Source organism: Amaranthus tricolor, chromosome 9 (assembly GCF_026212465.1).
Source record: "Amaranthus tricolor cultivar Red isolate AtriRed21 chromosome 9, ASM2621246v1, whole genome shotgun sequence".
Lineage (NCBI taxonomy): Eukaryota > Viridiplantae > Streptophyta > Magnoliopsida > Caryophyllales > Amaranthaceae > Amaranthus > Amaranthus tricolor.
In genome coordinates this window covers 9,028,402-9,042,267 of record NC_080055.1, presented here as the reverse complement: position 1 = coordinate 9,042,267, position 13,866 = coordinate 9,028,402, and the positions used below count along the sequence as shown (strand labels likewise).

At 34.9% G+C, this 13,866-nt stretch overlaps 1 protein-coding gene across 2 annotated transcripts; it reads right to left on the bottom strand.

Moving 5' to 3' along the window:
- Nucleotides 1-264: 264 nt before the first annotated feature.
- LOC130823653 (mitochondrial import inner membrane translocase subunit TIM44-2-like) lies at nucleotides 265-12,598 on the bottom strand. 2 transcript variants are annotated; one of them, XM_057688367.1, is made up of 14 exons: nucleotides 12,402-12,598; nucleotides 12,210-12,322; nucleotides 10,513-10,596; nucleotides 10,141-10,216; nucleotides 5,454-5,498; nucleotides 4,942-5,349; nucleotides 4,790-4,858; nucleotides 3,542-3,606; nucleotides 3,382-3,450; nucleotides 3,231-3,303; nucleotides 3,013-3,117; nucleotides 2,383-2,454; nucleotides 2,230-2,292; nucleotides 265-804 (listed from the first exon to the last, which is right to left on the bottom strand). In XM_057688367.1, exons 1-14 carry the CDS (start codon nucleotides 12,480-12,482, stop codon nucleotides 673-675), a joined length of 1,455 nt encoding a protein of 484 aa, XP_057544350.1. In that variant the 5' UTR covers nucleotides 12,483-12,598; the 3' UTR covers nucleotides 265-672. The 2 variants fall into 2 exon arrangements, with proteins under 2 accessions (XP_057544350.1, XP_057544351.1); XM_057688368.1 differs by lacking the exons at nucleotides 10,141-10,216; nucleotides 10,513-10,596; nucleotides 12,210-12,322; nucleotides 12,402-12,598 and adding an exon at nucleotides 8,487-8,817.
- Nucleotides 12,599-13,866: the final 1,268 nt, after the last annotated feature.

The following is a 13,866-nucleotide window of genomic DNA, read 5'->3' as shown; positions in this document are numbered from 1 at the left end:
AATTATCTCCTTGAATTATATTCACTTGTAATAATCTTCCACAAACATTGTATATAAAGTCATGCGCTGATATTGCATATTAATGAAAATACAAATTATTCACTTTCTCCACAAGCAAGACGCAACACCACTCAAATCCACAAGAACAATCCAAATCGAGCACTCAAATCCACAAGAACAATCCAAATCGAGCTCCACGCGGTTGTCGAAAAACATGACTATCTTATCACAAGTTTATATACTATCAACAAATTCTAGTATCAATGAAAAATACGCAATTTGCAACCATTTCTATTGACATTGCCTTTTGAAACATCGACGAGTTTTTAAAGACCTTGAAAAAACTGGTCAATGCATTACAATCTCACAGTATGAAAGTTCAGAGATAATCACATTTCTCCTACTATTTGAAATATTTCATTATTTTGTTTGAAATGTAAATTTTTTATTTTTAAATTCCCCACTGCAGAGTGAGAATTCAGACTTGCAAGTTATAACATCTCCTTCCGAAATGTTCTTTTCAAAAGAATTAAGGATTGCATTACGAAAATTTAAAAATAAAAAGGAGGAAATCTACCTACTCAAAAACACCTCTTGGGACAAGCTGAGCACCAGAGGAGCAATAAAACAGGTATCAAAATGGACAGAGCAATAAATTGTTGCATGTACATCCTAGATAAGGGCAGTTATACCAAATTGTTGCATCTCTCTCAGCTTCCACATTGAGTAAATGGCATCTACGTCGATTTCGTCTGGCTCAACTTGTTGCATAGCCCACGCGTAATATACAGTTTGTATTGTGTCCTGCTCGGAATACCAACCAGAGCACATCAAATTATGGATGATCCAGATCTATGCAGTTTTTGAACAACTTTAATAGGCTAGTGTAGTTAACCATTGAGTTTCATTATCCGGTGCTTTCTAAAGTTAGACTTCAGACCTAAATTCCAGCAACACGATTTTGCCACATTTAATGGTTCGTTTGAGGAAGCACTTGATGGGTTATGAAAAAGAAATGCATGTCACGTAAGTTAGTCCAAGATATGTATGAGAAAGTTCAAACTAGTGCTAGCACATGTCAAGGAGGGAGTGAAGATTTTCCTATCATGTTGGTCTGAATCAAGGTTTCTTATTACAGTTGATTTTTGTATGCAGTGGTCCTAAATGAGAAACAAGACCTATCTAGGAAGCAGTTTCATTGTGTATTTTGTGGTTGATGACATAGTATTAATAAGCAAAACTTCAGATGGGGTCAACGTTGAGCTAGAGATGTGTAGGGAGACATTAGAATCAAGTGGGTTTAAACTAAGAGGACGTATGATAAAATATATAGATTCCCTTTGGTACGAGCACAATAAAGTTGTTGTTAAGTTAGGCATGAAATCATCCTTCTAGAGAGTGTTTTAAATACAGTGGTTTAATTCTTCCACAACAAAGATATTGATTAAGATGTTAAGCCTAGAAATCAGGTGGCTCAAATTTAGGATTGTGATCAGCATATTATGCAACATAAATGGCCACTGTAGTAAAGAAATTATACCGAATTGCCACTAGACTAAAGAGTGCCACCAAGACATAGAACGTTGAGCCAAAACCTTCGGCTTTTAGAAGAGATCATTGTTGAAGGATAAGGGTAATTGAGATATGTATGTTAAGATGGATGAGTTGAAGTATCCTAAAAATATAGAAATTGAAATAAAGACATAAGAAAGACTCTTGGAGTTGCAGAGTTCAAAAACAAAATGAAAGAAACTTGTTGATGTTGGTTTGGTCAGCTGCAGAGAGTACCATAAAATACTCAATTAAAACAGTGCAAGTTGAAATTTTGAGGAGCCTAAAAGAGGTAAAGCTAGGGCATAAATGAACTAGAAGTCAAAAATCACACAAAGATTAGGAATTAGGATTTGCATAAGCATATGATAACGGGTACCATACAATTGAATGGAGGTGAACATATGTGGAAGATCATTGGAACAGATTTTCTTAGTTGTCGATAGTGTCACACAATTCATTAATCGTCTCGTAAATCGCAAATCGAAAAGGCGAAATATGGTCAATTTTGGACTAGTTTAAGTGAATTTGTTGGCGAATTATGTTACACTAGTTGTAGATTAGTATTAGGTAGGGTCATAATGAAAATAGTCGAGGGTAGATCATAGATGTGACCAAAATATCTAAGCAATAAACATACAACAAAAACAAGAGGAAGAAAAAGGACTCCAAACATACCTGACTTCCCTCCTTTATCGAACCTTGTCTATCACGTGCACAATATACTTGCTGTGTTTGAAACTGAAGAATAATATTAGCAAAATATGTAAGCCACTAAACCCTCAGCCTAGGAGGAATATAATGTACAATAATAGTCACAAAAGTGCTCACCGCAAGAATAATAATGGGGCTAGAACCCATCATTTTAGTTTCTCTTACATCCACTTCAGACACATGCAAAATCTGCTCTTAATAGAAAATTGTATCAGGGAAGTCTATAATAGGTACAAAATATAAGAATCAGACACACATAAACATAGTAATATACACCATCCGCAGACAGTGGGCTAAGTTCATATGAGCCAATATCATTTAATCAAGATTAATGTTTCAAGCACTGTTGTTGTATGGACAAATCTAACTGAAGCAAGGTACAATAAGCACCCAATTTGCAAAACTTCAGCTTTTTTATCATTATGTTAGGTCTATTTCATAACAGTAGGCTAAAGGTTGAAATCATTATGCCAGATCTACTCAATAAAATTGTGTAAAATGGAATCAAATAAAAAAGTTAATAGAATAAAGGTTAGACAAAGCAATTAAAAATGCTAACTGAAACATATAAGAAAGTAGCAAGGAATCATAATAGGAATGTTTCAGGAAACCAAAGCTTTTGCATATAGAAGTATTTCATTCAATGAAGCTACACATGGCAATCAACATTACGGGGATGCATCCATAATTCCATGATTCAGTAACGACTATAATCCTTGAATAAGTGATTAAATTTGGACACCTGACCTTGTTATCAAAGAAAATATCTTGGCTTTCAGAAGCTTTATGAAGTGCTTTACATCGCTCCACAACTTCAGGGCTACAATATTTTTCCAAAACTTTGAAGTCTCCCTGGCATAGAAATTTCAAAGAGAAATAAGCACACTTCTTTTGAAAGCCACACAACTGAAATTGTACAAAAAAGGGTGCATCAATATTTTTTTTTTGAGGTTTTCAACATTCACCTTGAGGTATGCAGTCAAAACGGGCTTGATAACTTCTTGAACCTCAGCTACAAAATCAGGTAAAGAAAAGGAGCTGGCAGCAAAGGATATGTAAGTTTTAGATGGTAATACTAGCTATCAAAATTAATAATCAATATTAACAATTACATACGGATCACGACGACGAATTTCTTTGAATGACATTGCGGCGTCATTTTCTCCAAACACTCTGTCATTGAGGCTGAGAAAAAGAATAAAAGATGTAAACTTTTATGATTAAACTAGTGAGCACGTTAATGTAGAACAGACACAAAGTGTGTAGCTGAACTTACTCCTGAATTTTATGTACAACAGGACTATCACTTGTTTCCCACCTTTCCTGCAAATCTTCTGCCAACTGACAGATTTGTAAAAGAAATGTAATATCAGATGTATTACAGAAAATTATTTACATTTCAAAACACAGAAAATGATCACATGCACCACAAAGCTTAGTTTCAGTTTAATATCTTCCTTATAGTTGCTTTCTAGCCCAAGTAAAGCCAAAAATGATAACTTGAAGATAACTAAGTAGTTCATATTTATAACTCTCACAAATATCATACCTCTCATTATCATAGAGAGAAAACATTAAAACTAGTATTGGTATTTTTAGAGTCCACAATGAATCTGGTTTTTCATTCAGAAAACACAAGTCACAAGACCAAAAAATAAAAATAAAATAAAATAAAAAAATAACAAACCTTTCACGAGAGATAAAGCATACCATACAGTTCATTTTCAACTAAAAGAATTAGATAACCAAAAAGCAAAATACAACTGCAACAAACTTGAACAAAAGGACAATCTCTTTGTAGAGTATATCTCATGAATAAGCCCAACTAGGACATGAAAATATTTACACTTGAAATATATAAATGAAACAGCCATAAAAGGATGGAAATTCAACCAATATACGTCTGAAGCAATAAGTCCAATTGCTTGAAACATGCAAGTTCTGAGTTGGAGAATTTTCAATGACCGGCAGAGGTGCTATGGGAGAAGGTGGTCTTTTTGGCGTCACTTTGGGCTAAGGCACATAAATTATTAAACCATTGCTCTCTTGATGATTCATGTAGAAGTAACTGAAATTGTAGCTCACTTCTTGGGATTCCTCAACCCATCGATATAGGACGTATTTCCTTATCAAAGTAAAGTTTAAGTCTGAGTCGGAGTCGGAGTAGACTACAGAACCAAACTTGGACAGATGTCCACTATAAGTCCGAAAAAAAACCCCACACTTCACATCATATTAGTTTACTTCATCTGGTAACTTTGTAAGTATTCTTTCCACTTGCTAGGTTTTAAATTTTGATGTGCCACCTCCCTTATAGGGTTTGATTTGATTCTGACACATTGTCATCCCTACCGTCATAAGTGATCTCCAATTTATTCATTTTATTACTTGAACCAGCCCCTTATACCAGGGTAAAGAAATGTATAAAAGCATAGCATGATGACAGTGTCCAAAACGCAAACAAAATACATGTCCAACTATGTAGGCTATAATGAAGACACAGATAATTAAAATGGTGGTGTACCTCCTGGCTCTTAGTAACCACAGGTTCACTTATCTTAGTGGCGCTTTTGAACATTGGATGGCTGCGCATCTAGGTAAATAAGAGAGCAAGAATCCAGATCAGTTGAAACATAACAATAAACTCAGGAAGAGCACTCACATATAGCAATTCACCTTTTCTTTCACTTCCTCCCACTTTTTGCTCCATGGGGACTGCTTCACTGGTACCACAACAACTTCAGTTCTGTCACTTGTTTCTCCAGTTGATGAAGCATAATGCATTTGTTTCCTTCTATTTGGTTTTCCACTCAACTCTTCCTTCACTATATCATAACTCTTCTTGGCCCAATCAGCCATCTTTATTTCCTTCAATCTCTGGAACGCTGATGAAACCTTAAGAGAAGGTGAAGCAAAAGTTGACTTAACTTTATCAAACAATGTCTCGGCAGAACCAATAGGTTCAGATTGCTGGTGTTGCTGATCAGATGAAGCAGTCCCATCCTTAACATTACCATCATTATTTAATGTAGTACCATTAGATGCTGAGGGCTCTTGGCCCCCAAAACCAAGACTTCCTTTGACCTATATAATAGAATGAAGTGAAAAATCAGAATAAACCTGCTGGAAATTGATAATTGAAATCAATAGCAGAAGAATAATCCTACTACGTTACTAACTACACATACCTCCTCACTTGCAGCTGATATCTTTTCCTTGGCAAATGCAGAAACCTGTAGGAAGTGAACACATAATGAGTTAAGGACTGTTAGAAAGTATGACAAAAAATGAATGCTTCCAATCCAAGTTCAACTTAAAAGATCCAAATTTCTGCAAGCGTATAAAAATTTAAGCGAAGATAAATTGCATGCTGTCATACCAGCTATGCGAGAGACCCAACTCAATACTTACAAGAGGAGAAACAAAAAGAATAAAGACATAAGGGCAGCTGTCTTAAGTAGTTTCTGTTTTGAGTAGTTAGTTTTATGTTCTGTTTAGGTGGTTATGTTTGTTATTTTGTTATGCCAGCTGTCTCGTAATCAGGAGGGTAAGCAAAGGCTATATATAGGCCAGCTTGTATTCTTTGTAAGATCATCTAAGAATTGAATAAGGAATAACAAAGGGAGTTAGGAGCAGACTCGAATTGCTCATTTCTGACAGTAGCATTCTGATCTTCTTTAACATCTTGATCTGTCTATTTGCATTCTGATCTTAGTGAGAATCTTGGTCTGAATTTTCAGTCCATAACACATGCACATAATTCATACACTACATAGTCCAGAATAGGACATGAGAGAAGCTAAACATTACTCTTGAAGTCCATCAATATCAGCAAAAACAAAGCAGTAATGCCCAAGCATGAGTGCCATTAAACATTAACACCAACTAAACCAAAAAATAATAGTACTTAACATTTTTCCTGCAATGACATACAAGGAGCAGTGTAAAAACCCTTATCCCTATTTTTCAAACTTTCTAAATGCCTTCCAAGAAAAGAAGTAACTCAAGGATAGCCAGCAATCAAGAAAAGAGAAACAGCTCACCAAGAACTTTAAAAACCCAAAGCAGGAAAATGCCATCGGAAATGGAAATCAAAACACAGTGATATATGCATTCAGAAACTCTTAAACCCTCGCAATTCTACCTTTCCACTGCATTGTATCTCCAAGACGCACTGCAAATTATACTAATAGAAGAAAAACAGACAAGTTAACAGATAAAGGCTAAATTTGGTACATTTCCATTAAGAGAGAGAAAGACTAGTAAGCGGCTAAAATTTGAAACATTTTCATTAAGAGAGAGAGTGATTAATCGCAAAATTTTGGGATCACTCAGTCCCTAGTGTTTTTGAGTCCAGCTGAGTAAAAGAGACACAAGCATAGTAGGCTCTCTTTCTTTCTTAAAACCTTTTGTTTCAATGCCTATTTTCACGGCTAACATCAAATTTTAACTTACTCTATCACTCATTATGTTTGCTTTTAGCCATTATTGAGTAATTGGGACACCAAAGGAATAAGAAAACAAAGGGGCATGTAAACTATGGAGAAAATCTTGCTTGCCAAGTAGCATCAAAGATTCAAATCTTCAACATGCTCTTTTCAATTGTTTCTTCTTGCCCCAACAATACTCAGGCTTCCCCTATCAACAACGCCACTCTTTTCTTCCAAGAAAATGCTTTAAAGTATACAATTCTACACAATCATGTCACTGCCATAATTACTTTATCTGATAATCTACTTAACATATCATTATGGATAAGTACATGATGAAAATATCCCTTTAAAAGTGAAAAAAGCTATAGAAACAAAACTTGAAATAATATGTCATTTCCCTGTATATCCTAAAGTAAGTTCTTGATGACACTTTGCTTTCATCTAGTTGACCTTGACTTTAACAACCATCAATAATCTATTTTCCTTTCCAAAGAGTACATGCATTGGAAAACATTAGCATCAGATTCCTGTGATGACTCAAGCCAAGGGGTCTAAGGGCATTATCGACATTTCGCATTTAATTAGTCTTTATGTTTTGTAATTAGATTAGTTGTTATATTTTAGTAATCTCTTGGGGTTTAGGCTAAATATAGAGCCACCCTTGTAATAATGAATTAGCTTTCAATTAGTGATTAATAAAGGAAGTGTCTTTTTGGGAGTTAGTGAAACTTGAAGTGTCTATACTACCAATTTTGGTAACGGGTCTTGGCCGATCTATTATAATGGTATCAGAGCGGTACGATTCCAGTGACCGGAAAATCGCCGGAGATGGCAAATGTCCAAAAAATAATCAAGAAGATGATCTTGATGGGTTTCTTGAGGGTTTTGGGCCTAAAATTTCTCCTTTAGACATGCTTCAAATGGCTGTCCAAAATGGTTTCATCCAATCATTCAAACCCACATCCACCAATGAAATTTATGAGAAGTTTGGAAAAGGGATTTGTGAGATTTTTGATGAACATTTCGATCCGGAACATGAATGTAGTCACAATGGTTATTCACTCCTCATCCTACATCAAGAAAGGAAAGATGAATTAATGGCATTTGTATTCCATAAAGAAAGAGAGGATGTTCCTGAAGAGAGTGTAAAGGTAGAAATTATGGGACAAAAGATAAGAGAACTTGATAACTATAAGGTTCAACTTACAGATCAGGAAGAGACATTGAAGAATCAAGAAGAGTGCCCAATGGTGGTGGAAATTAAAAAGAGGTGAAGTTGAGCAAAATGGGGAATAAGCATAAAGAAAATGTCAGAAACAAAATAAAAGACAAAAGGAATTTGGAAAAAAATAAAGTAAAGAGAAAAAAAGTAACCATGTGGAGACACAGCAAAGAAAGAAGGGTAAAAAGAAGGAAGGCTCAAGAAGGAAGATGCAAGAAAAAAGAGAGGATTCTAGATATTCATGACAGTGGATCTGGGGGCGGACCGACCAGGCAGCGCCGGAAAAAGACACATACGACAGTGAAGGTGCCGGCTACAGGCGAGAATGTGGAATGGAAGGTAAGAAAGAAATTAGGGTTTATGGAAAAAAAAAAAGAGGGGAGTAGAAAGGAGAGAAAAAGAAGTGACACAAGGGTCGTCGACGTCAAGGTAGCGGGGAAATGGGGAGACAATACCGAGAAGTGGCCGGCCATGGAGAAATTGACGAAGACTCAAGGGAGCCGACAAAGGGAAAGCATAAATCCAGCAATGAAAAAAGAGGAATTAAGCCTAATAAGATGGTTTACCGGCGAGAGGCGCAGCACGAACGAAAGCAGTGGCATCGATTTACCGGCGTGAGGAAGAAAGACGTCGGGCTCTTTAATGTATTTAAGCATGAAAAAAAAGTGAGAAGAGGAGAAGGAGGCGGCGATTGGAAGTATTATGGGCTCACCGGAAAACAGTGGGGGTTGGCCGGCGGTATAGTGAGTTGTTATGAAGTGGCCGTCATTTTCTTAGGGATGGGTTTTGAAGAAAGAGAGAGAATTGAAGGAGAGAAGAAGGGAATTTTGAAGGGGGCAGCCAGAAACGGTGGAGGGTTGATCGGTGACATGAGAACTGCAGAGATGACCGACAATTATGGGCTGGAGCACCATGAATCGGCGGCAGGGGTCGGCGTCATGTGGAAGGAGCTGGAAAGAGAGACCGAAAATCATGGATGACGTCATCAATGTTGATGTCTTCCAGCCAGATCAGAATTTGGCCCATTTTACACTCTTAAAATTCATTTTTGGGGTTTTCAGACCATCAAAAGATATCTTCACTCCATATTTTCTCAGCCCACTCACTCCTTTAACCCATATCTTCAAAACCTTCAATCTTAAAATGCTAGAGTTGGAATTATACACAGTAATGATGGATGGCTCAAATTCGAAGTCAAACTCTTGGACACACAAGGCTAAATTTTTATCCAACTTGAGGGCAAGGTGGAACTTCAGGGGTTCAGTAATGTGATGACTCGAGTCAAGGGGTCTAAAGGCATTATCGACATATCGCATTTAATTAGTCTTTATGTTTTGTAATTAGATTGGTTGTTATATTTCAGTAGTCTCTTGGGGCTTAGGCTATATATAGAGCCACCCTTGTAATAATGAATTAGCTTTTGATTAGTGATTAATAAAGGAAGTGTCCTTTTGGGAGTTAGTGGGCAAACTCGAAGTGTCCATACTATCAATTTTGGTAACGGGTCTTGGCCGATTTGTTACAAAACCTTTAACAATCTATAGACTACTCATTTCACCTTAAATACTTGTGTTGGATAACTGACATTTCATTTTGGGCCAAAAACATGGAAAATTTTCACAAAATAGCCCAAAAAAGTGTATAGGGTTTGACCATCAATACCAAGTATAAGTAACATAGTTAACAATCTTAATCAATCCTGTTAACTTTGTTTTCATGCCATCGGAGTCGAAAATTTTTGAAAATGCAGGTTGATTACACTTTTGCTTTCATACCTGTTTCAATTTGAATTTTGTTTTGCTATCCGTACAAAAATGGAAACACATTGCCTATCTCAATTTTTTTGAATGTTTTCATTTATCATAATCGATCTAACTCATTAATCTTTTGGGATTAAGGTTTTGGTAATGTTTTTGCTATATCCAACTCATTACTCATTTTTTTTTGGACTTTTGTGAATTTGCCTGATATCTTCCGAAGTCTGAAAACTTTTGAACTTCATTGAACTGTGTTCAATCTTTTGGAGCTCCGCACACCTGTTTTGAGCTTATATAACATGATTAAAAGCAAGATAAATGGAAGGATCTCTAAATTTATGAGGAGGGCTAGCATATTTGGGCAAAAAAAAACAAATCCACATTTAAAGTATTTGTTTTAAAAAGTGTCGAAAGTAAACATGAGTTCATAAGACAATAAATAGGACTTAATCGAAGAGCAGACCTTTTTTGCAGTCTCTTCAGCTTCTGTCCACACACCATCAACATGTTTGTGCAGCTGTTGGGTTGTCTGTTTCACTCTGCATAAAAAATCAATCATGCCAGATCACCCATAAGCTATCAACGACGTTGGAGGTCAAGTGTAATTGAAGGACAGGGAAGGAAAGAAAAGGAATGGGCTAGCATTTCCTTCATAATCTTTCCAATATGGAAGTATTAGTCATTAGAGAAGGGAAGAGCAGATGGTTCCAATTTCTTAAATTCGATGACCCCATTCCACGTCTGAATAAGATAAAATGTATCCCTCACTTCTCTTTACTTCCAAATTCCTTCGTTAAAAACAAATCGTTGAGAAGTGACTAGCTGTATATATTACCTGACTTTCAGATCCTCTTTTACTCCTCTCAACTCATGTGCCTTCTCCTTTAGCTGATTAACTGACTGTTGGAATTCCTTATTACTACCAGAGTGAATAACAGAGCGAATAAAAAGAACAATTCCAATTCAAATCAACATAAATAATGATAAACAACACCTAGAAAAAACAAGCATAATTATCCAATAGACACACAGCAATTAATTCATTATTATTGTTACATAGGAACAAGCATAAGCAATGGCAAGAAGTTACATAAAACAAAGAAACTTTTATATACAAACCTAATGACAATATTCTAGATCAATACGGAATGTAAAAGAGTCCTTGAAGGTTAATCACAAAATTAGGCATTTCATAGCACTACAAAGAAATTACAACGACACAAGGCATAAAAGTGAGGAATCTATCTAATCAATCTTGCATTGAAATGTTGTCTAATTCACTAATGTTGGACATTTAGAGTATATAAAAACCTAAATTATATATACTCCATATAGTGGTGGGACAATATGCAATAAATAGCAAGTCCAAAATATGTCTAAAAGTAAAAACGCAAAATAGTAACACAAAGGAAAAAGGCGACTCTACCTCAAGGGAAAGTCGAGTAGTCGCTTGTTTCTGATCTGTCTCAAAATGAGACAGAATAAAAAGTTGACTCGGTTTTCTGGGCATTTATTGGGATACCGAGTCGGCTTACTCAGTTGTCTTGCATTTGCGGTTTTATTAGTTTATTCTGTTAGTATTGTTTGGCTTTAATCATCACTAATGTTTGGTAACCTACATTTGATGGTTGATTATGATGAAACATTATCTTATTTCATTTATAAGCTTTGGATGAAACAATCACTTATTTCATAAGCTTGGTTTGAATGAAACAAGCTTATTTCATAAGTAGGCATTGGTTGACTCTATAAATAGAGGGAGTGAGCAAAGAGCATTCCACCCATTTTCTTACATACATTTCTGATTGTATCTTTGAACATACACATTATTCATGCTTCTCTTTTGCATGTTGTGTATAAAAAGAGTTATAAACTCTTTATACATCATCATTAGTTAACTATCCATCTATAAAACTGTCTTACTCTTGCAATATCTTTTATGTTAGGATATTTTTGAATAAATTGTATCTCATTGTGAATTTCATTATCACCCCAAGCACCCTTGTGGGAGAAATATCACAAAAGGAAAGTGTACTCACGCCTCCTATAAATATCATGTTTTAGTGTGACTTGAATTCGTTGTCGCGACCTAATCTTCATGGTGTCCATCTTGGTGAACAACAAAGCAAGGAGTTCCATTCCATCCACACAAGGAAATGCAAATCGGTTTGTTATTATTTGTATTTGTATTTGCATTATATTTTCGGTAACTAATCCCCTTGAAATGAGCGTATTTTAGACCAATTCAGCCTTTCAAGCTATATTTAAACATTTGAGGTGATTGTGAGTTCATTCAGAAAATTAGGAAACACTGAACATGAGCTAAAGCGCTAAACAGTAAAGAACTTCAACAAAACAGGAAAAATCAGTACAAATTTTAGCATAACAACCAAAATATTCACACCCAAAAAATTAACATCTGGATAAAATCAAAGTCAATAACGGATACTATTTGCAAAGAGCCCATTACCGGAAATGCTACAGCAATTAGCTGGTGACACAATTAAATTAGCACAAAAGAAATGATTATACCTGCTTGTTTCGCCTTTGATTTTCTTGGAGAATTCATTAAACACACTGAATTGACGATTAGATGAATGTCTTATTCCACTAATCAATCTGAACTTCGAATTTGATTGATGTAACTGCAATAAGCAAATTTAAAAACTACTAAAAAATGAAAGACAATTGACAAATATAGAGAACGAAGAATAAGAAGAAAACCTGACGATTACTGGGTAGCCATTGAAAGGAGATATGTTGTTTGAAAATGAAGAAATCACGAATGAGTTTTCTGGTCGCCATTTTTTTGGGGCAAATTGGCTGGAAAGAACCAGCCTTTGAAGAAAGAAGTCAAGCCCTAAAATGCCTTAAATCTCTAGGTTGATTGTTCTCCTTGTCCCCTCCTCTTAAGTTAAGGGGTAGGTTCTACTATCCCATCAAAAAATTCGAGGTCGACTACATTAATTAATATGAAAGAATTATTTTTAATAATTTAATTTTTTACTGATTTTTTTTTAATAATTCTCAATTTTAAACCTCTTTCCCACCATCATTAACTAACTAATCGGAAAAATTCTTAAACCTCTTTTCTACAACTAATAGGATGGATTTGTTTTAACCTCACTACAGATAATATTTTTTCTCGATCATTGTCTTAACCTCCTCATGCCTCCACATTGTATCCTTCTTTACCACGATGGTATCCCTTGAGTCGGGTCCTTATATGTCCTTAGTTATTATTTGACTGATGCAATTGTTCATCTTTCTATAGGTATCCTCCGTATTTGAAGTCATCTACCAATCAACTTCTTTAACAACTTTCTCGATGAGAACTTTAGCATTATCCTCTTTTAATGTCCACCATTTATTCCTACTTTTCATTTATTACCTTTTTTCATCAGTTTTATTTGATAATGAACTTCAATTGCACACCCAACAAGCACAACAAATGCACAACAATTGCAAAACCCAGATCCACCCACAATAATCCTGACTCACACTCAAAGTCTAACCCACCGTCAAATCCAGATCCCAGTGAAACAGTTACTTAATAAAATAGTATTATTTCAAGGATGATCATTTGTCTTATTATTTATTGACTCATATTGAAGGTTTTTCTTTATTTTATTTAAGTGACATTTGATTAAAAATAAATATAACGAATAAAATTTGGTTGAAATTCATATAATGGATATTTATTCATGTTAAAGTGATTACAAGTTCTAGAATATAGTGAGATGGAAATACGTGTCTATTAAGCTATTTGATTTGAAATTGAACAAAGCCATGAATTAAACTTATTAGAATATGTTTAGTACGTTTAATATTGTTAAAAGTATATAATCTAATGGGACGTATGATTTATGAGTTGAATATGAGTTTTATGATTATGTAAAATATGTATTAATTAAACATGTTTGTAATGTGATTATTTGAGTATAGCTATAGATACTAAGTAGTAAATATGTATAACACTTATTTAAGAAAACTAAATATATATTCAAGATATTCGTATAATAAAAGTATTATACTGAAAACAATGAGTTAAATTATTTTTGCATAAAAGCTTAATCATATGATTTTAAATAAAGGAAAATGGACTAGCGATAATACAATTGAAAGACAGTATATCGGGTTATAATGCGTGGAAAGAACACAAAAGTCCTGAAACATGGTTTGTGGTAAG

Bases quoted from the DNA above. Each gene is read 5' to 3' on its own strand.
- LOC130823653 (XM_057688367.1), bottom strand. From the start codon at position 12,482: ATGGCGACCAGAAAACTCATTCGTGATTTCTTCATTTTCAAACAACAT. The intron at 12,323-12,401 runs GTTTTCTTCTTA...TGCTTATTGCAG, and splicing joins GGCTACCCAGTAATCGTCAG to TTACATCAATCAAATTCGAA. The intron at 10,217-10,512 runs GTAATATATACA...TTTTTTATGCAG, and splicing joins AAAGAGGATCTGAAAGTCAG to AGTGAAACAGACAACCCAAC.